We start from the raw sequence: 26,973 nt of genomic DNA, 5'->3' as shown, positions 1-26,973 counted from the left end.
TGATCGCTTCATCGGTAGATTTCACTTTTTAAAGATTGAACTTGTGATTAATACTGGTATCAGTGGAAGGGGCAGAGCCCTCAAAATATTTTGTCTGCTTGGAACTACTACTATGGGAGAATTTGTTCCTTCAGCTGAGTTGTGGCTTCTTGATTCTTTTTGCATATAGCAGATTTAGGAGATATAAATATACAATACATAGTACAGAAGACAATAAGGAACAGAGATGGTATTTCCATTGTTATGGACCTTTCTTTAGTGCATAGAACACACTCACTGTTATACTAGTATTCATGGGCACTTACAGTCAGCAGAGATTGGACAATTTACAAATGATCATCTACAACAGAAATCAACTACAGCAGCTATCAATATCTGACAGCAAACCATATACAGCGTATGATCATATTCAGGTGTAAACAGTTACTTAAATGCTATTTGTCTTTTTCTACACCCAGAGCACCATAAAATTTGCATTCTATTACCAAAACGGTAACAGTTATTCTAAAGCTGCAGATTCTGGAAAACGATCTGACCCTGTGATAATAGCCAGGTACCCTCTGCATGATGCACTGGTAGAGATACCTTTCATATAACTATAAAGCAGTAGGCTTGCAGACAATACTCTTGCTATGGTATATAGCTAACCCACCTTCTGGGAGATTTCACCAACGTTACCTTGTACTGGGCTTCTTTCATACAGTGTCTCTTACCTTTGCTATCTGCACCACTAATCAGCTTTCCCACAATACATTTACAATAAGAAATTTATGCTGAAGATACAGAATAGTTTATATGCAACATTCATTACTTATAAACCAGTACTCATCTGTTACCTTCAATGATTAAACATATACATCTTGTAAGATCTTTAAAGGGCAACTAGCACCATGTAAAACATTAACTGAAACAAGTGGGTAGTGTTTTATTTTTACTTTTTAACACCTAAGCAAATTGACAACTATAGATTCTTTTCTAGAGCATTATATTCTCCCATTGTCTCTGTAACTATTATAAGCAAGAGATATACAGAGACAAGAGAACTATGAGAGGTCTCTAAAGAGAATGTTTAAGAAAGTAACATAAAGACATAAGTTATAGCATCTACTAGATGTCAGGGATGGATAGTACCATGGCCCATCGGACACCTCATTCAAGCATAAGTAATGTGGAATTTGGGGGTAGGGAGGATCAGGGCCTTAACTAGGGCTGTGCGAGAGCGGAATTAATATTTTACATTCATATTGTTAAAACTGAGGGTTTGGGGCCGTCACATTCCCTACTTGCCTCAGGCACCAACATTTTTAGTTACGGCTCTGGGGAAGATGACCTAGTAATTATAGGGATTGTCTACCTTAAAGTGACTAATTTATTGGCTTCTACAAATCCTGCTGAAACTATAAGTAATTATGTTTTTTTTCTCTTTTCTTTCTATTTTCCGTCTTTCTTTCCTAACATGTCTTTACATAACCGGGCAGAGTTTTGGTATTATTTCCCTTGGATACATCAAAAAGCTGCTCCCAGCAGAGCTCTTATGTGCCCCAGGACAACTGACTGATAATACATAGCCCAGAGGAAAAATAAAGGGAATGCTGTTAGTAAAAGGTGCATGAGTGCAAATAAAATACAATACATTATTATTATTGCTATTGTTGAAATTCTGCTCCAAAAATGCACAAGGTTGGGGAATTTCAGACCTCAAAAGAGGATGGTCCCCTCTGACCCTGACCCCCTGGAACCAAATGCTCCCCCAGGGGGAAAAGGTCTGCAGACACAAAAGTCATCTGAAGGCAGAAAACTCCTTTAGATTGCTGGGAAGTTTAATAACCAAGATAAGGTCACTGACACCAACATCTTTTGGTTAAAGCTTCACAAGAAACTCTCATTAAGGACAAATGTTATAGGAGTTAATGTTAGGACACACCTGCAGTAACACACCGCACACACCCAACAGAGGAGTACAACGCTGTTAGTCTTCCATCCTGCTCACACATTGATTATTGTATGTAAAGGTTAAAAGGAGATAACTTATATGCCAATAAGTCTCTGTACAAGGAGAAAGGACTTGTGGGTAATGTCTGTTGACTTATTTGCATATTATTCCCAAGTAATGGAGTTTGCAAATCTCTGTAACTTTACTAGATGTTCTAATGAGGAGAGGATTTCTGCAACACCCTTCTGCAAAATGGAGAAATCGGCAGCTAGGACATACTATATGTACAGTGAAAAGGAAAGAATTAAATAAAACAGTTTTCATATTATCTCAGTATCAATCAATGTGTGGACAGGCATCCTTTGTACTAACACAATCCCACTCACCAAATACCGCCATGCTAATGAGGACTGCCCTGATGTGCCGTTATCTGTTATAGGTATTTCATGCAGCAATCCCTGCACAGCACCCAGTTACTGCCACCATAACACACAAGTGCGTCATTACCAGTTACCATTATCATAACATATCCTCTGAGTAACCTCCCCAGTCTTCATTCTGGCTCTATAAATATAAAACCACATGTTGAACAATAAACGTCACAGCAGAGAATACTTCCCTCTGCCCCAAGCCCTCTGAAAAACAGATGAACAATAAATTAACATCGCCAAGTGAGGACGTTCACAACTGTTTGTACAAGGCGGCATCTTTCCAGGCGAGATGTATCCTTTAGCTCATTGTTTTTGTGGAATATACAAACTGTTCATTGTGTAAGGGTTTCAATACTAGGAAGCGCGGGCCTCGCTAGGGGTAGACTGCCACATGTGTTATATAACGGGATAACCCCTATACTCATAAAGCATCATTATAATACTATATTAAAGTCTAACTGCAATGTATGCCATTCTAGGATAAATCACATACTCTTCCCTTCCTGTCTTGCCCCATCATCACCTTTGAAGTACCTGACACACTTTGTATTCCAGCAGGATGCCTGGGGTCCTACAGGCTGGAGGGATTCCTCTTGATGAATATTTGGTACCCGTTAGCATTTGAAAGGGGAAAATGGATACCGAGAGTTCCTATAAGGTCTCATAACAGACAAGCTGTGCATTTACTATAATATAGCACAAAGAGCAAGCTAAGAGGCAAATTAGTTCTAATAGGAACATTACCTAAAAACATCTGCCCGAACAGAATATAAAATATACATTAATAATATAATGCATTGTGCCCTCATAAACACTGAATATAAGCAGGAAGAGTTGCACTACTCCCTGTATTCCCACTCTAAACATCTGCACTTTTTGTGTACAGTTTGGAGAAAGAACAATACTAATATTGACTAGTCATAGTGTCATTTGTCAGTGTAAATAAAGAATAAAAAAATATTCTGGAAAAAAAAAAAGTGTCTAATCTTGCAACCTCATGTGAGGTAAAAATGGACGACTGGTATTTCTGTCCACCGAAGATGATTCCCTCTATTTCGCCGTCATCATGCTTTCTCTGAATTTTGGCAACCCAGACTTCTTCATATTGACCACTTCCTGCACATTATAATTCCCAGTTCATTAATAAGTGAACCTCCTCTACCAACGACTCCCACTGCAGAAGGACATTATCTCTTTGTTAGAATCTAAATGTAATCTGTATGAACGTGCTACCGTACAGACCACACCATCTCTCTCCAGTTCTGCTGTGATTATTCAGCATACGGAACTATGCGACACATATGAAGGTCTTTGTGTCAATAGACTCAGCATAAGGACATGATATGTTTAAAAAAAAATAATAGAAACGGAAATTCATTAAAATATCCATTAAAGTAGCACATTTATAATGTTTGTTTCTCCTCTTACTCAGAAATTTACTATACAAAGACTCTGTTATTTACCTTGGGCTTTAACAAAAATATTACATTAGCTGCCAGTAAACTACAGAGCAATACTAATTCTAGTAACAAACTGACATTGTACAGTTTGCAAAATTGTTACTATAAAATTATTTTACAGTATTTTCTGCATGAGATGCATTTATCCTCTGCAGAATTATAATCTGAAGGGTCAGAGAAATTAAGAGAAATAAATATTGTACATGTGAGAAATAGTTGTATATAATGGGGTGTTACATAATCTATTAAGGGCCTCCGCATTGATGGTCTATACCTGTTTGTGTCACACTGTGTTTAATAAATGCTGTGCATAATAATTCACTGTACACAGGCTTTATAATATAATGGATGACAGAGCATGGACCAAGTCTTACTTCTTCCTTATGAAAAACAGTTCATTGCCCTGTGACAGCTGGGCAGATCCCTTGCTGAATGTGGGCTGGTGGTACACATCAAACTGCGCACACATGCAAAAATTACATTTGTATTTGTGGGATAAAATATTTAAATGAGATTCTAGGAGTGGAAAGTGCATATTTCTGGGTGTGGTCCCTGATGATGAGGAGTACGGGGGGCATAAAGGCTTAAATTCTCCTAAAAGGAATCATTTGTACAAATCCTCAAATTATACTTTCAAAAGGACAACTACTGTACAATCCAGGCACAGGTCATAAGGGAAAGTGCATTTTAAGCACATTTCTTCCAATATTATAAAAAATATTCAATTGTATCATAATGACATGAGGTATAAAGACAATACTGATATACCCTCCCTGATGAGTCATTTCAGACATAAAAGAAGCTTAATCAAGTCCTATTTTAGTAGCATAATGTCAAAGTTGCAATTAATGAGCAGGTGGTTCTAAAGTGTTATAAGGTAGGATATTTAAGTGATGTATTGGATGTTTTTTACTGTTTACGCTGTGTGCATTTCATGATCCAATTGCAAGTGCTGCCAAGGTAGGCACAGAGTTCATTTCTGGGAGTAGTGCCAAAAATCGGAATAAGGGGACATGTACCTATGTGAGATAGATAAATAGGCGCATCTGAACAAAATGATATGTACTCTATTTATTCTTATTTAAGAATGTATCTATATAATTATTAATATTCAAGGGAATCCGCCTGCAAGGAAAAGCCTTACCCATTCAAACATTTACTTAAAGCCTTTCATTTGGGAAATCACAGGTTATATAGTTAATCTTACAAGAGGCCAAGCTGACCTTCCCGGCAAATCATCTTAGATAAACAATCACAAGGGTGCACTGTGCCCATCCCAATGCCAGGTAATTGTATTACCTAAGAATCTCTACAGAAGAGATGGTGGAGGAGAAGATTAATCTTATTACCATGCATTACCCTAGTTCTGTCTGTGCAATGAGACCAAGAGGAGCTAATTATAGAGAGACCACAGCCCCTGGTGACTTATAATATTATGCTATACCAGATTGGTTCTTCCCGGAGTATGAGAAACACATTTGGAAGCTCATAAGCCAAAAAATCTTGAAACTCTTTCTGGTCATGGAAAAGAGACAGCTCAAAAAGGGTCTGTGGGTCTAACACAGGGCTTATGGCAACCTGAGGGCCAGGGTCTAAGTGGGTAAACAAACAAAACTTCCATGCCTTTAAGAGGGTCACAAGATAAAATTTGCTTTCCCTTGTGTTTACCTCCAATACTCTACACAGCACAATAATGGGACCTGTCACTTAGCCAGCAGTTTGCTCTTTATATAGGTAACAACCTCAGAACCTTCGCTCTGGGAGCATATAAATACAAGAGCAATCATTATGTTTATATAACGGCCCTTGTGTGCATTTTTCATTCGAGGACGACTAACATACGAAGTCTAAGCTGTTGCGCGTCTTCAAGACATAGAAAAACACATTTTCTTCCCTGAAAGCTTCTTCCTTACACAATTCTCTCAAGAGCTTGGGAATACCCAGAAGCTTCCTAGCATACAAGAGGCAAAAAAGACAATTAAATCTTGGTGAACTTTCTGGATTGAAAAGAGAATAAAGGGGAGAAGGTCATCCCAGTTCTCTGCTTGCAAAAACGTTTTCAACACAACTATAAGGGCGACTTCTAGTAAACCAACTGGGGAAAATCAGACAGCAACTCAGCTAAGACCGAAAGCCCATAGCGTAGTGAAAAGGACTTCTGGTAGGTATCTGGAGTGAGCAAAGCTGGTTGTGAATAGTGGTTTTGACCTTAATATAATCACCAGCATTTTTTGCCACCAAACAGTGGAAGCCAAAGTGGCTTACGCAAGTCTACAGGAGTTCCAGGTCTCAGCCGACACATAATGCACAATCCTGCTGGAGAAGCTATAACATGGACCTGCTTCTAGTTTATTACATCTTTGATACAGGTGTCTTTGCAGTCTGAGACTGTATGTCTCACATGAGTAAAGCTGGCGATTGTTCACCAACTTGACCAATTAGGCCAAACCTAAAAGAATCATTGCGTTTGATCCTCCCCACCAGCCACTATCATTGGCCTCAAATGATTTAAAACCGTTAGGACTGGGATCATTCCTGGCTAACCACGAAATCTCCCACTGTCCACAATCGTTATACATGTGCTAACTTGTGGGACCCTAAATGATCTGCCCAAGATCATCACAGATCTGTTTACTTGGAGCACGAGTGAAAGCTTTAAACCTCACAGTGTATTAAAGCAGTTACATAACATTGCATAATAACTTATGTACGGATGCAAGTGTACGCAGACAAAAATATGGATGTGCAGCATTTTTTATAACCCCTTATATCGTTCCAATCATCACAGTCTAGTAATTTATAACATATAATACCCAAAAACAATAATGCTGAACCATTTTTTCAAGAAAACAATAACAAGTATAAACAGTGACAAAAACCCCAGCATTATTTTCAATGTAAGGTGCAACATTTATTAAGATCCACCCCTATCGAAAACTAAAACACATGACAGTTGTCCAAAAAATCACCAGCAGCTGTGACATTGTGTTTTTGCTGGTCTCTGTCCTACCCCTCCTTTAGGCATCAGCTTTAACTACAAAAAAAGGTCCCTGTACAATATTCTTTACTAAATCAATGACGCCACGGCAAAGCCAGCACCAAAGTGTGTCAGTCATACAGGGACCCTTCTATCATCTCTAGTGCGACCAGATTAGGCTAATTTCAATGAGTTTGCAGAATTCAATTTATTTTAGCTACTAACACTATTGCTAATTGTGAGCATGGCTAAATGCGAGTATAAAGGCAGAGGTTCAGGTCCTCTTTAAAAGTTTGCCTATATGGGAATTTGGAAAGGAGACCGTTCAGTTCTGCAAATGTCCCTTAGTATAAATAAATATTGCACATACACATATTTTTGTATATAGGCCATGCCTACGGTTGTCTCAAAATCAGAGGCTTGCTTTTAGGACACAATTGATATTCCGGCTTATTAGAAAAGAGAGGTTTTCTGTATTAACTCTTTGGTCAAAGTGCCTATATAATCGGTAAAGTACTTTAGTAGGTTAGTGGTATAGGTCTTAGAAGAGTTAGTGTTGATTAACTATACCTGAAAAAGTCTCAAAGAAGAGATTCTAGCTTCTAGAATTCAGCAATGAAATAGTAGAAAAGCACAATAGGTTAATATCAACACAATGAAAGACATAAAAGGTCAAAAGGACAACCTAGAAAGGCTCCAAAATAAAGTAAAACAAAAAACATAACTCTGATCTCAAAACATACAGTATGACAAAATACAGACATATTATAGATCATTTAATATGAACAGATCAATAGGCAATCGAGGGGAAATAAATCACAGGAGAGTACATCATTGTACAAGAAGATGGAGTTGCATGCAATACATGCATACTACTAATGCAGAGATGTCAAACAAGGCCCACAAACTGATGAATGACCAATTCCAGCAAGTGTGAGCAATGGGTATGAAGGATATGTTCACCGTAGAGATGATCTCTATGATCGTGCTCCAGCTTCAGAGCCCTGGGGATGACGAAACTTTGAGAACAAGTGGCCAGGTGGCGTTGGACACCCCTGCATCAGCGGTTAGTAACAGGACACAGACAAATGGCGGAGGGATAAGCATGCAGCAGAAAACTCCATTTTCCTTACCTCCTGTAGCAGGTCAGCCTGCTCAATGGCTTTAAGAACATTTTTCTTTGAGGTCTCCTGGACTTCTCCTCCCAACAGAAACTCGTCCAAAATAAAATACGCTTTTTCAAAATTAAAGATGATGTCGAGTTCGCACACCTGAAAATCAAAGTCAATGTTGTATATCTAAGAGAACGCTGACAAACAGAACAATGATTCTGATAGTAAATGTTTAATGAAAGGATTAGATTCCTGAAATATATTAAGTAGAACTGATGCAGGTGTAACTGCTAGCGTGCAGTTCAAGTACCATACTAACTGTTAGTGGTTTGCAAACAGGAATAAAGGGACATGCAGTGTTTATATTTTGAGGTTAGGGGCAGCCATGGAGAACACACAACAGTGAAAAGTGAATTATCTCACAGTTTAGACTTATCTGTGTGTAGAGACTGTACAGTAAATATATACAAAAACAATCAAAATGTGAAGAAAAACAGACATGACTAATGCTTTCAAGTTGTTTAGATCACATGTCATTTGGGCTTAAAGTCTACAAAGTTTTCCTCTAAATATAGTCCCTTTAGCCCTCCTGGTAGTACCCAACCTAGCTACTGGAACAGCAGGGCCGGAGCCAGCACTAAGCGAACCAAGAATGGTGCCTAGGCCTCCAGGGTGTAGGGGGCGCCTAAAACACTGAAATAGTGACACAATGTCTCTCAATGAATGACTGTATTGTCATAGCTGCCCACCCACATTGAGCGGCGGCTGCTAACTTGAAGCGGCAGCTTCTTACCGGTGACGCTACAAGCTGCTGCACTTCCATGTTTGGTAGTCACTGAACTACAACACTAACGTAGCGAACAGCAGTGGCAGCAATCAGCAGGACCAGCCCACTAGAGATTTCCCTCCGGGTGGTCCAGTTTCCTCCCACACTCCAAAAACATACTGGTAGGTTAATTAGCAGCTACTAAATTGCTGTGTGTGTGTGTGTGTGTGTGTGTGTGTGTGGTGCGGCAGGGACTGATGTGAGTGAGCTCTCTGTACAATGCTGCGGAATTAGTGGCGCTATATAAATTGATGATAATGATGTAAGACTTTCAGTTCATGAACCACTCCAACAGCAAATAACCTATGTTTAAAGAGAACAGGAAGGAACCTGCCCTAATTGATAAGATGTATTTCCCCTTGGAAGTTTTAATGAAAAGGTTCATTCACACACTTAGTTTAAAAGACCATATTTACTTACACTGCCAAAATACTTGTCCAAGAGCTCCACGTAACGGTGAATTATTTCCAGAGTGATCAGTTCGTTGTCCTGGTCCTCAATGGCGCAGCAGAAGTAAAGGCTGGCATACCTAGATAGAGAAGCCGTCTTTAGTAGGCAGGAACTTCAAAGGGGTCATTGAGAGTTGACAGTCCAGCACCACTTCACAAAAAAACCCAAAGTGCTACTTAAAAACAGGATGTATATGTATATATCAAGTTACATGGTTACATCAGAAACTTTCATCTTTAAGAACTATTAAGCAATCAGGAATTAATATCCTCTATATGTTAGGTAATAAAAGAACCACTAATTGGCTTGTACCAATCGGTAAGTGTTCCTGGTAGTAATAAACTAACCTTTATGCCTGAAAAGGGGGCCTTGTAATTTCAATCTGCCACATACTCATATCATACTTGGCAACGTTATGTTGGCCGGGTCCGGGAGATCCTGGAGTGGTGGGTGTATGGGCGGAAGGGGCGGAGCTTCACGATTCACGCAATTTTGGCTCCGCCCCCAATGGCGTAAAGCCTGTTTTGGGCCTTTTTATGGTGTAAAAAAAACCCAAACAAGCATTACATCACTGGGGGGAGGGCCAAAATGACACGAATCGAGAAGTCCCGCCCCCTCCGCCCATACATTCCGACTTTAATTTTATTGAAGTGGGCAGATGGTCCAGATGCGGGAGAATCGCCAGCTCTCCCGGGAGTCCGTGAGACCTACCCGAAATTCGGGAGTCTCCCAGACATTCCGGGAGAGTTGGCATGTATGACTCATATATGAGGCAGCTATTTTGTGGGCTGAACCAATATTTATGAGCAGGTAGCTTACCAAGCCACCTGAAACATGTGATATCACTAAGGCATGATATGGTATATGCCTCCACCCACTGTCTCTGATAACACTAGTTCTAGTAAATGCATAGGCTGGATTTGTATGTAGCCCACAAAATGGCTGCCGTGCATGTTTGTGAGCAGACAACAGGTACTTAAGATGAAGGAGCTACAGACAAAAGGGTAAAAGAACTTGTCACACCGCCTCTTACACTATAACCTCTCCAAGTCTGTCAGCCTCTGCATTGCTATATAATTACTGACACTTAAAAAGAAAAATCTGCTAAGCGCTTGTCTCTGATTGAATACTCTTGGACCTGATCCATGCAGCATCCTAACACTCTCTCCTCCCTTGCTAACTATTGTACCATTAAACTCAAACAGCCGGCACATTAATATCCCAGTTGCTGTCACGGAGCAGTCAGACACTAGGAGCTGTGAGGCCCATGGGGAAGCATTTCAGGTTTCAGGAGATGATAATTACAAGCATTTGCTGAGTGCTCCTACTTGCATCCAAAAAAGCCATCTATCTGCTGTTTTACAAAGGAAAGAAGTTGTCTAATTTAGCGGAAGTGCTATTATGTCACATTAGTGCAATTGAGACTCATCTGAAATATGGGATATAGTGCACTTGTCAAATTTGTCCTTGGGAGGAGACACAGATAAACATGATTAAGATAACATTTGGATGAAAACAAAATCTGGGCATGATTGCATATCCAAGTAGCCTGCCATGTTACAGTATGTCTGGCCAACACATTGCCCGTCTCCCAGCAGCTTTTTTAAACTCCTGTCATCTCAGCAACACTACATCCACAGCAAGGAGTGAAGGATGGGGGAAGGGGGTATTCCAATATTATCATAATGTATTTACATAGCACAAAGTGATGAACAATGACAGAATTCAGCAGTCCTATTCCAGTGCAGCTCACAAACTAATTACCATATCACATGCACACAAGCCGTCCATTTTATTCAGAAGCCAATTAACGTACTAGTAGGCCTGGGGGGCGGGGGGGGCGGGGGTGGGGACCATCATGGAGGATGCTGTGATGGGGAGAACATACGTCTCATGAATTGGGAATAAGGCTAATTTTTTTTTATGGCTGAGCAAATAAGAGTACACCCTACACTTAACCATCACTGTAGCCCTGTTTCCACTGCAGCTACTTTAGAATAAATATTACCACAACACCACACTACAAACAGCTAAAAGCAAATTGCACATCTTTACTACAAGCAACAGAAGAGAGGATAAGTGTTTGGGTTAAAAGAAAAACCATTAGGAGAAAGAATTGCTAAGAGGTGTGACAAGATGGACAAGCTAAAGGCTGTGAGGAAACTGCAAAGACACAGAGAGGAGAAAGGGAAAGAGAAAATGAGTGACCACTGGCGGAGTGGATAACAAGGAGAGAGTATAAGTACTGTGAAGAAAACAGAGAGGCTAAGAGGGGGGACAGACCAAGGGGTAAATTTATCAAGCTGCGGGTTTGAGAAAGTGGAGATGTTGCCTATAGCAACCAATCAGATTCCAGTTACCATTTATTTAGTACATTTTACAAAATGACAGCTAGAATCTTATTGGTTGTTATAGGAAACATCTCTACTTTTTCCGCAGCTTGATAAATTTACCCCACAAAGTAAAGAACAAAAAATGGCAGTCAAACACAATTATTGCCATATGTTAAGCTTTGTAACTAAAGCGAAAATTCACAATTCTTGTCAAAAATATGGCTAAGCAATTGAGGAGGATACTGATTTGACACTACCTATATTCTAGTAATACTATATAACCTACTTTTCTGTTTTACTTATTAATGGAGAAGGATGGAGGTGGTTAGTGTTTTAAAGTATTTCTATGACCTGATGCAAGGTAAAAACTCTAAGCCAAGGATTAACTCTCCTCTACTGTAACTGCAAATAGCCTTACCTTATAAGCCACTAAACCAAACAAGAAGGCTGATAATTCAGAATATTCACAGCCTTAACTGAAAATATTTAGCTCTAACAAGTTAATGCCCACATATGTTAGTAAGTATTATATAAAGAGAACATGCATATTGTTCAGTGATCTTTTAAATGATAACACTTTAATCCATGCAATTTGCAAAATAGTTCACCAACAGTTGCAGACAAAAACGTATCCCCCATGTGGCAGGTCGTGTTTAATGTTTGACTAATTCCTATGGGATTCAGCACAGTTGTGCTACACTCATGGCATTATTTACTATGGGAAACACCACAACCCCCTGCGGAAAACGTCTCGGAAATATCCCAAAATATCAACGTCTTTCTTCCCTACTTCAGTAATGTGGAGGCTGTAAAGGGGTCCATAAAATGATCCCACTAATGGTTTTTGGGTACATTATAGAATTACAGATGGTTACAATAATACTGGGCAAGTTAAAAGACACAATGCAGTGCTAGAATAGAAGTGTAAGCGTAAAACATGAAGTAGCTGTGACTATAACAGTGCAACTGACATAATGTGACCTCCTCACACTAACAAAGAGTGCCAGGCTGTCATATTCCATCTCTCTATCTCAGACGCACACATATTGTATATTCATGGCTTATGACAGCATTAGAAGTGGATATGACACAGCCCATCTGCACCAAGCTTGAGAAAGAGATAACATTCACATCAGGATATGAAACTGGAAATTCCAAAATATCACAAAGACCCAGGAGGCTTTAATGTACTACATTAGGGATGAGAAGGGTTAAAAGCAATGTCTGGCACCAAACACCATTGACACAGTGAGTAAAAAAGCACAATATGGCATTAGTGCTTGTATTGTTTTATTCTAAATAATTAGAATTTCAGCAGTTTCCAAACTCTTACATGATGAGACAGGTAGGATTCCTGCACTATATATCAATTTACAAAGGCAATTCTGGTTCTGCCAAAGAGACCTTAATAGGGGTTTTCCACTTTAAAATAAATTCTTCCCTTCCAAATAATAATAATACTTTGGTTGGCGTCCTCGCCTGTATTTTGAGATCCGACATAATCAGCTATAATGCCATACCTTAGAGTTGTTGTCTCACATTTCCCCACACTACAGAGAGTGCTGAGAGTGACAAGAGTTCCCGATCCCAGAGGACGGACCCTGACAAATTACTGGTATTAATAAGGTAAATTACTTTGTAGAAATCATTTTAAAAGTGGAAAAACTCCTTAATTTATAACTCATATTTCCTCAGCCTATATAATCATGGTACACCTGGAAAGCGTGTAAATATTTCATTATTATAATGCATTGACGTGAAAATTGAAGCACGTGACTAATATGGACTGGCGTCGGATTTTGTTTAATTAAATAGGGAGCTATATTCGAAGAGTTACAGCCCTTACTGGCAGGAGACAGCTTCTGTGTCTTGCAGACATTTTTCTTTGACAAGCAGATATATTTTGAAATGGAGATAATGATTTATAGGATGAGAGCTAAAAAACCAAATGCATGCTTAAAAGGTACTTAATTTGCTAGTTAAAGAAAAAAAAAAAATCTATGTTAACGTCTATCCCTTTTATCATTTCCTAAACTAGGTAATGGACCTAGAAGTCCTCATCTAGAAACTGGTCACACCACATCTCTGCTTTGCTAGATAAGTGTACAATTGTTGTTTTTAAATTATAACGCTCATTAAGCAATTCTGTTCATACATGGACATGACAAAACCTGACATGATTTGGTTTATGTCATTCACAATCTGATTACCCAATTAGTAATGTTGTTATGGAATTGCACAGTAATTAAAATGTGAGCGGGGAGCAGACAATACAAATCAAACAGAAACTGCGATCGAATGACATGAAGCTGCGATCAGATGCACAGGTTCTCTTATTGTAGATTGTGTGCTGTATGTCATTCTAGAATTCTTCAATAGTCCGTAGATCTGTACCATCAAAATCTTAATGTGTGTGGACTAATCTTACAATCTTTGAAATGCAATCTTAGACACAATCAAAATAGAAATGATTTCAATGAAAGCATAGAGATTGCAAAGTTTGTGGAAAGAATTAGTGACAATCCTATAACAGATCTATTAAGAATCTGGTATAAAAAGGGCGTACCTCTTTGTCAATATATTGCAGAACCTTACCATTACCGGGCCAGCAGTGATAGAGGCTGGTTTTATTGTTTCCAAAAAACAATGACTACAGAGTATGCAAAGCTTAATGCAGAGTGATTCAGGGACAGATGTCAGGAATCTCTGTGACCCCAAGGTCACAGCATTTATTTTATTGGCTGCCAGATCGCAGAACAAATCTTGCTTCTTAAAAACAGTGTGAACAATGCGGGTGGTTTAACTTGAACAAGTGTGATATATTCACATCATACTTAGCAACGTGTCAAACAGGTGCAAAGGACATATCACCCCCACAGTGCCCTTCATTCAGAGTTACCGTAAAAAGACAAACAATGCCTGAATGATAACTGGCTGTCAATATCCCTCATTATCATAAGACTCAATAGCAGACTTGAAAAGCCTTTGGGGTTCCAGCAGCAACAGCATCTCCCATGATGCTCAGTTGTGCTGCCCGTTAGCTGAGCATCATGGGAGATGAAGTTCAGCTGTAAAGGATGCCTGACCCTGCTACAGAATGGTTACAGATAAAGACATGGATGACTGAACATGTGAAGGCATTTGCATCAAGCTCCCGCAGATAAAATCTATTAGGAAGAATAATAGGTACACTGGCTAGCAAAGCGGAGACTGCTGATGGATTACCATGTCTAACAGGCCTAGAAGACGTAAGGATCCAAGGGGTTAATAACAGGGAAAGGCAGGGAGGAGAGGGGGGTAAGAGCCACCTTTTGTAGACAATCTTCAGATCTCTCCATTCCAGGAAGCTGCACATTTTCGGCTTTCGGGCCAATACAGTCTGGACCAACTCCCTGGTAATTTTCTTCTTTTCCTTGTCAGACAGTGGCACGTACCACTTCTGAAGCCGCAGCTTCCCCTGACGGCTGAAGAGTAACATAAACTGCATCTGTGGAGGCAAAAATGAGACAACAAAACATTAAAAACACAGCAAAAAGGAACACACACAGCAGGCTCAAAACTGGATGCAGTTAAAACAAAATCAATAGAAATCAATAAAATATTCATGACTTGTCTTCCGAGAGGCATCGTTCCTCCAGTGTCAGGAGCCGATGTAGGATTCTGTTTGAATGAAATCTTGGACGTGCAGCGCTTTTATTTCTACATCACAATAGAGAGGTTGTTCTGTACCAGACGCTGATCTGCATGCATAGCATTGGCAAAATCCCAGCTACAGCCCTGTGACACACGTGAGGAGGGGAGTTACTATGCAGAGAGAGAAGGCATCCAGCTAGAGGGGGGTCACCAGAAAGGGAAACTTAACCAGCCAGCTGCTGCCAACACAAGGATATGATGTGGGGATGGCTGTGCTTCCACTCTGCTGCTGGGCGTTTCATCCCTGCATAGTAAGTAGGCTGTGTTTCCAAACAGCGAGCAGCACAGAGGGGGGAGAACACAATCTCAATTGCTCAATGGTAACACAGCAGATGAGAAAAATGCAATCGGTTGTATAAAGTTATTGGCAGCTCAATGCAAAAAAAAGATGATGGTCGTGATGTGGGGGCTTTGTAAGAAGGTACAAGTTTGATGATATACAAGGTGAAATCCATCTAGAGGGCAGAAGTGGCCACAGGCTGCAATGCAGGCAAAGCTGGGTGAGCTTAATGTACAAAGCTAGTCGCCTCGCCTAGCCTGTGGTCCTAAAGCTGGAGCCAGTGCTACAGAATCAGACATGTAATCCCAGGGTTACTGGTATTTATCATTGTATATAAAAGAAGATTCCTTGTGGATTTACATGAATAATAAAGTGGTAAATGAGGGATTTGGGTATTTCAAATTAAACATTACAACAATGTGTATGTTTTTGTCATGCTGGCACTTATTCTTCCACCAGCTTCAACATGTTCTGGCAGACATGGGCATGCTGGCACTGTTAGTTCTACAAGAGCCTGTAAGCACTTACAATGACTGGCTCAGTTTATTGATGGGTAAGATGAAGAATTGGGTATTGTATGTACATTTAGTGATATTGTACAGAGTGCTTTATTTTAAACTTTATATAGCTGCTATCAAATGTATAGATATAAACTTTTCTGCCTTTAGATGTTAGGGTTAATGTATAATCGTAATTTTAACCTCTTCTCTCATTTCAAGCCTCAAACTATAAATACTGAAATGAGCTAAATGTGTATTTAAAAGCTATTCCCATAGCAAAGCACCGGATCAATGAATTCTAAAGGAACATTGCAAGCTTTCATTTTAGCCAAGTTTCAGTATTTTTACGGCATCCTATGATGAAAACAGTCCTGTTAGAAAAGCACCTGTCACCTACAAACAGGGGAGGCAGTTATTTTGTGGGTTGAACACCTGCAACCTTCCAATTCACTAGGAACCAGTGACATCCCTATTATGTGTAGGTAACCGCTGCACTTTTCCTGTAATTCTTTGGCAATTCGTTGTGACATTACATACATGGATAACTACAAATTCAGAGGGTGATTTTTATCAAAGGGGGAACTCCAGACACAAGCAATATTTTTACTCCCACTGAGCAGAACTGTAGGTCCCTTTGCAGGACACTACAGTTCATAAGATGCTCACTTAGCTCTTTATCAGATAATCCTTCAGCCATGTCAGTCTGGAGAATACTGTATAAAAGTTATTTCACCTTGTCAGATGTTGGTATGCTAATCTGTCCAAATAACTTCTCTGTGATAACCCCAGTGTGCTATACTGATAACAAAAAGATTATTTTTTTAACTAATCCAGCATTATTATGCGCAGTAAAGATTGTCCCTTGTTGTCTCTAACTAGGACATAGCGATACATACCACTGTATTCATGGCAGAAAACAGGCAGGCGATAGAGAACAGTACAATATTGAAGTCATTACATTCTTAACCTTTATACATCAAGCTTTTCCTTTTATCCCACACACTACCTAAAGTACAACTAAAATAATAAAATTGGAAGCTTCAAAAGGATCATTAGAGATGTTTCTCTAAAAATGCAAATCTTACTGACTCATTGAAGCTAATTCAGCCAGTCCCCAGATTCAATTCTGCACACTGTGCATGAATATGGAACAGGCAGCAAGGACATGCCACGTCGATGTCCAGCCTGAGATCTTATTTTACACCTCAGTGAGAATAAACACATATTTCAGTAAAGTATTAACAGCTGGACATGGCAGAGAGGTCTGGTGCATTTCTCAGAGTACTGAATCTGTCCCAAAGACTGAAAAAAACTTTCGGAAGTTTACAGTCCCACATTGTATTCTATCAATTATTTAGGAACGTCACAACTTCCATTGTCCACTGTGGAAGCAGTTCATTCATACGTGTTACAGTATGAAGCAGAAACACTAAGGGTCGCTCAGGAGCAGCAAAAAGTGCAGACCAGTAATGTATCTTTGTAAATGTAATAGTGTCTAATTGTCCAATAATGCAATGAATAAACAAATTAATGCCCAGATACTAATCTGCACCTAATCTGAAAATGCACATAGTGGGAGCAGTATAAGCATCACTTTAAAGTCCGTCCTATTAACACTTATCTACCAATTTATTAAATTAAATTTTTCAGTTTTCCTCCTAAAATGCTGCTCAGCTTCTCTTCATTTACTCTATTATTATTATTATTATTATTATTATCATTTATTTGTTGAGCGCCACAAGGTTTCCGCAGCACCGCACACAGTACAAACAGTAGTACAAAACAGGGTGACAAAGTACAGAACAATAAACACAAAGTACCAATGCTTCAGGAACTCCAGGAAGTCATATGGAGTAAAAACAGAGCGGAAGAACCGGTATGGAGACAGGAGGGGAGGGGGGGGGCCCTGCTCATAAGAGCTTACATCCTAAGGGAGGGTGAAACAAAAACAGGCACAAAAGGGAGCCAGTGAAGCAAGGGGGAGAGAAGAGAGGGGCCAGGGGAGAGAGGGAGAACGAGAAGTGAGGATGAGGGGTTAGGTGGATGGTTGGTAGGCTTTAAGGAACAGGTGGGTTTTAAGTGCCCGTTTGAAGGAGCACAGGTTGGGATAGAGACGGATGGAGCGAAGGAGGTCATTCCAGTGCAGGGGGGCAGCTCGGGAGAAGTCCTGGATTCTAGAGTGGGAAGAGGTGATCAGAGTGGTGGAGAGGCGACGGTCATTGGCCAAGCGCAGGGAGCGGGCCGGAGTGTGAATGGTGAGGAGGTTAGAGATATAGGGGGCAGTAGACTGGGAGAGAGCTTTGTAAGTGGTGGTGAGGAGTTTGAAAATGATCCTGTAGGGGAAGGGGAGCCAGTGTAGGGCGTGGTAGAGAGGGGAGGTTGAGGAGGAGCGGCGTGAGAGAAAGATGAGTCGAGCAGCCACATTGAGAACGGTGCGGAGGGGGGCAAGATGGGAGAGGTGGGAGATGATGAGAGAGTGGATGATTGTTTTGGTGGCATCTTGAGAGAGGAAGGGCTGGATGCGGGCGATGTTGCGCAGTTGGAAGCGACAGGCTTGGGCAAGGGATATGGGGGGCAAAGGAGAGAGAGGAGTCAAGGGTGACACCCAGGCATCGGAGTTGGGTGACAGAGGAGATGGTAGTGTTATTGACAACAATAGAGAGGTTGTGGTGGGAGGGGAGTCTGGCGGGAGGGAAGACAATAAGTTCAGTTTCACTCTATCACATGTCAGGAGTGTCTTTCATCATCACCATTCATCACCATTTATTTATATAGCGCCACTGATTGCGCTGTCACTCAGTGTTCTTCCCAGCACCTATTCCCGGGTGCACCACCTGGCTCTTGGAGCCCAACAGAGTCCTATTATAATAGAATAAGCCAGTGGATCACAAACTTTTTCAGTTCAAGGCACTCTTAGGGTCTCCATAATTTTTTTCAAGGCACCCCTAAGCCAAAATAATTACCATGTATTCCCCCGCCTTGCTTACCATTGGCCCTGGCCGAGGCACCCCCTATGCGCACAGTTTGGGAACCACTGGAATAAGTTATTATTTCTCTGACTAGAACAGGCCCTATGTGAGTACCATGGCCAGCAGTCTGTGTTAGACCACTGACCACCAGTCTGACCAGTCCTGGCAGGTGTGGGCAATAACCTCCAACATTTTTCAATATTATTGCAAAGTATTACACTGCCCCCACCAGGGTGCTTCTTAATGCCACCCGGCTGGTAACATTTTCTGGGGAGATCACTATGTCACTGTTGTGTGTTTGAAGATCTTTACTACATTGGTTGAAGTATCACAAATGAGATGTGGTATAAGAAACTCAATGTTTAGCAGTTGTCAGGGAATAATCACACTTGTGATCAGGGAAGTCACTCCAGTGATCTTATTATGCCTTAAGTGGTTATTATAGCCCAGTCATTACCAACTTACACCCTCAACAGTAATGCTTTAGGGAGATGGCTATAGTTGTTCTTTTTGGCCAAGAAGTAAGTGAGCCACAAACATAGAAGATGTCAATGGAATTGAGCAGCACCCTACATAGAACTATAGTATTCTAATCTAAGTGATTTATAACATTAGAATAAGAAGAGAAAGCTCTGCAAAATTATTACACAAATTACTAACCGAGTGGCTTCCTGTCCCAATTGCGCACATATCTAAAGTAGGGTAGTTATTAGTCATTTAGAGGAATAAAGAGGAAATGCCACTGGAAACATCTATTGTGCTGTTATAGAGACAGCAGCATTGTACACACATTCCATTTCAATAAGACACAAAAACAAAAATAAAATTGACTTTTTTTAAATTACCTCTTTAGCACTGTCTTATTAAAAACACAAAATATACGGCCTAAATCATTAAGTTGTCTGCACAGTGAGCATAACTCTGTATGAAAGAGAATGTACAGGACAGAGAACTGCAACCGGAAAAAGCTGAACATTATAATCCATTATATTAAAGGGGGTTTCTACCTCCCCATTATCGTATTGGCTTGTAGATGCCTCTCTACACATTTTTACATTACTTCTGTATGTCATTTTGCCATTTTTTTTATGGCCCTGTGGTACCACACAAAGCTGCTCTCTTGATACACGAGAACATACAAACTCCACACAGATAAGGCCAAGGTTGAGAATCAAACTCATGACCCCAGCGCTGTAAGGCAGAAGTGCTAACCACTGAGCCACCGTGCTGCAACTACCATCATCTGCAACTATCTGGCTTTGACGACTATAACCTCTCCTATCTGGCATTCCCCTCATCCGTCTATCCTCACTTTAAACCATCCAAGCCAATGTCTTACTCACCTACAAAGCCCTCAACACCACCACCCACTTTACACATGTCAAATCTCAAAATACTCTCCCTCACGCCCCCATATCTACCTCTGACCTGTATCTCACCTTGTCTCTGGTAACTACCTCTTACACTCACATACAAGTCTTCTCTACATGTTGCAATCCACTTATGAAAATCCCTACCATTCTCGGCTCACATTAATACACAGTCACCACTGTATAAATCTCCACTCTGATCTACACCTACTCTTTATTTCAGCTGTGCCCCTTTCCAATTAGATTGCAAGCTCTCTAATAAGCAAGACACTCCCTACTCTTTGTTTTTTATATCTGCATTTATTTTGTCTATCTGGGTGTCCCTGTTTCATGCATGTCCCGTTTTTACTACTGTACGGCGATGCGGAGCACTGTATCTATGATAATAATGATAATAAGTTTTTCTGTGGAGTGCAATTGTTCCTGCTCCCCTCTGCAAAGCAAGGAACACCCTTATACAAGCACCTTATCCACCACTTTACCTCATTACAATAATCTCACTCATAAAAAAAGAAATCTCAGTTCTACAACGCTCAACGTAAGAAAGGTACCAGCATTTGTTTTCCGTGGTTCACTATCAGTCGCCCAACTCCTGCCCTCTGCAAGCCTCCACAAATGTGGGAATTTTCATCTGCACACCTATGTGCCCAGGCAGAAATTTAAGCACACTTGGGGAAATCAAGGTGCACAACCGGTATTTGCGCAGCAGAGAGATCATTTTGACTTTCATAAATGGCTTCCGCAGTCTTCATAAAGTCTAAGTACACCTCAGTTCATGAGGTGAGTGGTGTGTGCTTGTTATCCAACCAAACTTAATATGTGTGACTGTGTATATTTGTAGCTTACTTTTTACATTTAATGGACAAGGGTCTTACGGTCCCCTCCCCTTGTCCATTATGCATGGACAATAGAGAAGACCACTCCATGGGTTCCATTTATTCATTACCCAGACTCCCCTGCCCAAAGGGTTATGGAAGAGCTCCAACACCTTTTCGAATACAGACTGTAATGGTTGATATTTATTGCCAGAACAGCCAACTTATGGCAAGTATAACCCAGGAGCCTGCCGGGGAAGGTGGGCATGCAGGGAGCGGGGCTCTGAAAATCATGTCATTTTGGCTCCGCCCCGTGACATAATGACGCAAAACGCCTCATTTTAAAGGGGGGGCGGGGCCAAACGCAGCGATTCCCGGTGAATTGCGACATTTTGGACCCAATTCTGCCCACTTCACTAGGAAGTGGGCAGATCCGGGAGATTGCCACACTCTCCCGGGAGTCCGTGAGACTCACGCGAAATGCGGGAGTCTCCCGGACATTCCGGGAGAGTTGGCAAGTGTGATATAGATGCCACACTAGTGTTACAATAAACAATGGGCAGCATGATACCCCTTACAAATTCTATTACCGATTCTAATTTGTATCTGTTTATTTGATACTGGTAGTGGCTACCCAGCTGCTGTGGAACTGCAAGTACTTGCCTGCCACATCAACTGGACATCCACCTGCTGGCAAATTTAATGTACAGCAAACTGCTTCTCTGGCCACCCTTATGCCAATCTTGCGCTTTGGCATACGTACCATACAACACACACAGCGAAACTGGATCTAATCAGCAAGACTGAAATAGTCTGCAGTCATGCTCCAACATCCCCAATAAGGATTTGATCGATTTCAATTGGATTATTAATGGCCATTTCCAGACGTTTTTGGCCAAACGTGTTGTGATATCAGCACAGTTGCCTGATACAGGCTGTGTATGTGTAGCCAGAATTAGGAAGATAAAAGCATTCAGAGTTTTTACTTCATACTGTATTTTATTTCCCACCTACAGTTATAATCTCGCCCTGAGAACTAAGGGAACAAAAGATTTACATTTGTGAGTTGAGGGATAAGCAGCCATAATAAGCGATCACATATATGTGATACACACAATTTATAGAGGCATATTCAAGTAAGATGGCAGATTGCGGTTACGCGCGACTGTGCACATAAAGTACAATATGGTACCGCAACACACGATGTTGCGGTAACGGGAAGTGTGTAGCCGTCTTAATTGAATATACCCCATAGAGTTTTATTCAAGACATGCAAGTATAGGAAAGCAATAGTTAATGAGGTCAGATATAATAAGAAAAATTATATATATTTGCTATTTTGGTGTTACTGTCTCTTTAACACAAAAGAAGTAGATGGCTCTTGCATTTTAAACCCAGCCAAAAGTGCATAAGACCCCGGGTCAAGTTGAATTTGCCACATTACTGTTGATTGAGACCTATTGTGGTCAGGAATTAGAGTAATAGTTTACTAATGGAGATTTTGTTCTAATATCTTCTACAGCCTTACACAATCTCTGATCCTCTCATAACACTAGAATATGTGTTACATATTTTATAGTGAAAAATATATAACATCACCCAAGAATACCAAGTCTGGTTTGTGCTGAAATTTTTTATCAGGAGCAAAACTTTTTTTTCTAGACGTTTATCCCCCTTCATAGCCTTTTTACGCTCAGTCATGATCACCTGTCACCAACCAAAGATGACTGTGGATGGAAATAAAGATCAGCCACTTTGTTAAGATCATCCACCAAGAAGCACAGGTATGGTGCCTCTATGGAGAAGGGTGGGGTTGGATTTGCAAAAATCAGTGTGCTACATTCTGACCTCCTTGGCTATGGGTGCCAGGATAATTAACAAGACTGGGACTCCTTCAGTATCAAGTTTGTCATCCTAGTGGTACCGGTATAATTGGATTGGGTTTCCTGTACTCCCATTATACCAAAACAGTAAATAAAATTAAAACAAAACCTCAGATGGGATGAGCCCAAGAGCAGGTAGCAGCGGTAGCCTCTGGAGGGGTGTGGGGTGTGAGCATGCAGTTGTTTGTGGCCTCCTTCCCCATAGAGCCATCAACCAAGCACTTACCAGTCTGGGGCTGTTTTCACTATAACAGAGTTACCCAGTCCAGGCTCTATGACACTGTGTATGGTTAAGGATTTGGGGTGGGGGCATGCTGATCAATATTGTATTTACTTATTTAATGACACAGTGCATCTGATCTGAGCAGAGGCAATTGTAAATCACTTGTTGTCCACTAATCAGTCAGGTTTTCTCTGCGAGTCACTTGCTGCTCAGTAGCTACCGATTAATTAATTTAAGCCAGGACGAGAACGTAGCAAATTTAATTCACAAAGCACGGCACGCATGTCCTGCATACTGTTCATTCATCTGACATATGTAGTAACATTTCTCTGCTATCTGGTGGCAGAAAAATGTATTGCAGGGAATTTCAAAATTACGCTTTGAGAAACACTCTTGAAGGGATGCAATGTATTTCTATAAAGAAACAATGTGCATTGTATGAATGACGTTGTGGCATATTAAATGGTAATTTAACACTTGCTACATCTACATTTCATTCCATAAGTCTATGAGACATGTTTCTGTTTTACCATGGTAGATCAATATGGCAATACCTATATATGAAAATATGCAGCTGCATAAAATCTTATGTAACTTATTTATATCCATATGTTTAATATTTAGAGAAAATAAACTCTATACATACAACCTATTTCCTATTAAAATACACCTGTCATCTACACCTGGACTCAAATATTTTTGAATCTAGGAGTCAGCCTAAAAATTTCGGAGCTGAGCAAACACAATTTTAAATGGTATACCCGCTAATACACTGAAGACGGTAGAGGGGTGATATATATTACCCCTCCGCCGCCTTTATACAAAGCTCTCCCCTCTTACAGAAATTACACCATTCCATCTCCCCTCAATTCCATTTTCTATGCTAATTCTCACTCTTCACCCATTAATCACCATCAATGCCAGCACAATACCCTTATCCTTCCCATTGCCACCACTCCTCATAACCCTCCTTCACTATGAACTTGTCACTTCTATCACTATTGCCATCCTGCCCCCATCATCTTCCCTTTTATCATTATAACCATAATAATTAACCCACCATCTTCAGTCATTAATTCCCTCGTCCTGTATCACTAACCTACAACCCTGCATCACCTTTAACCCCTCTGTTCTGCATCATTATTAACCTCCCTCCGGCCATGCTATTATTAATCCATCATTTATTTTTAGCCCTTCATCATTCACTCTTCCTCATCCATACATGGCTCTTCCACATTTATGTACCAGGAAACCTGCATAAGTTCCCATCTCCCATCATACTACAGTTCCTACTTCCATGCCACTGTCGAACTTGAAGGTTCGAGGACAGAGTGTGTGTATAGCATTCTGGGGTATCACTTAGATGCATGTGTCAGGGATCAGAGCAGAGTTCATCATTAGAGAGCTCTACTGCCATGCACACCAAGCCTTCTCCTTGGAGCGCATCATGACACAGCAGCGCTAGTCAAGAGTACGGCTCACTAGGTGTTACGCACAATGGCCCAGTTTTTCAGCCCATGACGACCTGGAGTTTGTTGAGCCCTGACATGCATACTATGGTGGCAGTCGTTTTGCTGGGCTGAACCAATATTCATGGCAATTCACTTGGAAAAACTAGGAAGCAATACTTATGAGAATACAGCCTATCGATTCACTGGGAACTTGTCACATCACTGATGCAATTTACGCATACCCTAAGCATTGGCTATGGCAATGTTGGCTTACCTGTGACACTCCAGATGTTGTGAAACTACAAGTCCCAGCATGCTTTGCCAATATATAGCAGCTTATTGCTGGAAGGGTATGCTGGGACTTGTAGTTTCACAACACCTGGAATGTCACAGGTTAGCCAATACTGGGCTATGTTCACAAAAAGGCTGTCTGCACCTCACTGATGTCAGTGGTCCTAGTATATTTTAATATTCAATTATTGTAAAAAGTTTCTAGATGTTCCTAATTAATTGATAGACACCACTTCCATAGCTATCAGTTCAATCTGTAACACTGTCACCTTCACTGCTCCTAGGTGAAAGGTATACTTAATACATATCATATTTCAATATTATAAAGCACCAACACTTTCCAAATGCAAATTAATCACCAAACTAAAATAGATTTAAAGCTTTATAATTGTATTTATCTATTGGATAAAACATGTCAAGATTGCACAGCTACAAAAACTGCCCTAATTCTACATTAAAACAGGCAGTAATTCACAGGAGTAATAATGCAACTCATGAATTGTTCTGCTGCATCACGTGTACAGGGTATTTCACAATACTAATAGTACTAGAATGTACAATTGCCTCATAATAACAGACTACATTGCACCAGCCTTAGAGATAAAACATATTAGCCAGTCCTGAACTGAATGTATAATACAACTAAACACACAGCATAATTATACAATCTTTAAAAAGGAAAAGTGACAAAGGTTTTCTCCAAGTTTATCATTATTTAACAGAGTTGTGTAATATTATAGTAACAGCAGAAACTGAACAAACACAAGGAAAGGTGAGGACCTGGAGAGAAAGTAACACTATCCTGCCAGCTGGTACATAGACATTAATATTACAAGGAAAAAAATGGCACTGAGAAAGAAACCAGGCGGAAGAGGGTCACTATTTTATAGGTAATGCAAAGTACAGAACATAAGCAATTAAAATGTGAATTTAGAAAGTTTGCAAACAAAGGATTGTAGTCACACTAGTATTTTTAAGACTGTTTATATATCATCTGCAATCTGATATGTATTGTTTTATTTGTTTAGGTTTCACTTATGTAACAAATTGATGACATCAAGGTTCTACCAGGCAGCACAAAACACCATCTCAAAAGGAAGAACAAAGAACTGACATGACATACAGTCTACAGACTGTAGTGCACCAACTCGTGTCAGCTCTTTTTCTTCTTCCTTTAGGAATTTAGAAAGTTAGAAGAAGTTTAGATACATTTTTAAAAGTAAAATACATCTGAGGAAGGACAGAGATGACAAGTGTGGAGAGGAGCACCCCAAAGTTTGACAGCTGGGAAGGGAGCACCCTGGAAGAGGAAACTATGTATGGGGTATGGGGTAGTAGGGGGTATCGTGTAACTAAAGCACAATAATGTTGGGCTCTATTACTAGTAATCTGGATGGAGGCAGTAAGTAAACAGAATAAACTTGCTGGCACCAGTGGGGGAGATAGCGGACACTGGGAGGAGAGCACATGGTGAGATGCTGATAATAACACAGAACTGACAGACTCCTCCACACATCCGCCAGCATCACGCTGGGCTACAGCGGATAACGGACATGAGCTGTGTACAGTCTCCGCCAGTAGATGGACGGGATGCGGGGGGCAGAGGGGGAGCTGCCGGGACCGGGGCGGGTATTACTGTCACATACCCTGAGCTGCGCCGTGGACCCGATCCTTCAGCTGGTAGAACAGCACGTTACGTCCCCCCGCCCGCGTCATGACGTCACAGCGTGCCTCCGGGAGGAGGTGACCTGTGCAGGGTACCCGGCCGGGTACTGGTGTCAGCTGGGAGGAGGGTGGTCAGAGAGCTGTGTCCCTGATTACTGCTCTACCTGTACCGTCCGGGGATATGTGTGCTGACACTCACAGCAATGTGCCGTGTAACACACGTCTGTGTTACAGGAAGGGGCATTCTTTTGTTATCATCATTATCTAGTTATATGGCGCCACTAATTCCTGTAGCGCTGTACAGAGAACAA

At 40.7% G+C, this 26,973-nt stretch overlaps 1 protein-coding gene across 8 annotated transcripts in view; it reads right to left on the bottom strand.

Moving 5' to 3' along the window:
* AP1S2 (adaptor related protein complex 1 subunit sigma 2) overlaps positions 1–26,734 on the bottom strand; it is a 56,866-nt gene extending 30,132 nt beyond the window's left edge. For 2 of the 8 annotated variants that reach the window (XM_075196976.1, XM_075196978.1), the window contains exons 1-4: positions 15,132–15,425; positions 14,831–15,009; positions 9,160–9,268; positions 7,935–8,072 (exon numbers count right to left, since the gene is read on the bottom strand). In XM_075196976.1, the coding sequence (XP_075053077.1) occupies positions 7,935–8,072; positions 9,160–9,268; positions 14,831–15,009; positions 15,132–15,149 (444 nt within the window). In that variant the 5' untranslated portion in view covers positions 15,150–15,425. Of the gene's footprint in view, positions 1–2,447; positions 2,498–7,367; positions 7,404–7,934; positions 8,073–9,159; positions 9,269–14,830; positions 15,010–15,131; positions 15,434–26,643 lie in introns of those variants that run through there. The other 6 variants (XM_075196974.1, XM_075196977.1, XM_075196971.1 and 3 more) reach the window with 6 other exon arrangements.
* Positions 26,735–26,973: the final 239 nt, after the last annotated feature.

The sequence above is a fragment of the Mixophyes fleayi genome, chromosome 2, assembly GCF_038048845.1.
Source record: "Mixophyes fleayi isolate aMixFle1 chromosome 2, aMixFle1.hap1, whole genome shotgun sequence".
In the NCBI taxonomy this organism is placed as follows: Eukaryota; Metazoa; Chordata; class Amphibia; order Anura; family Limnodynastidae; genus Mixophyes; species Mixophyes fleayi.
The sequence above is the reverse complement of the archived record's forward strand: the minus strand, read 5'-3'. Positions and strand labels throughout refer to the sequence as shown.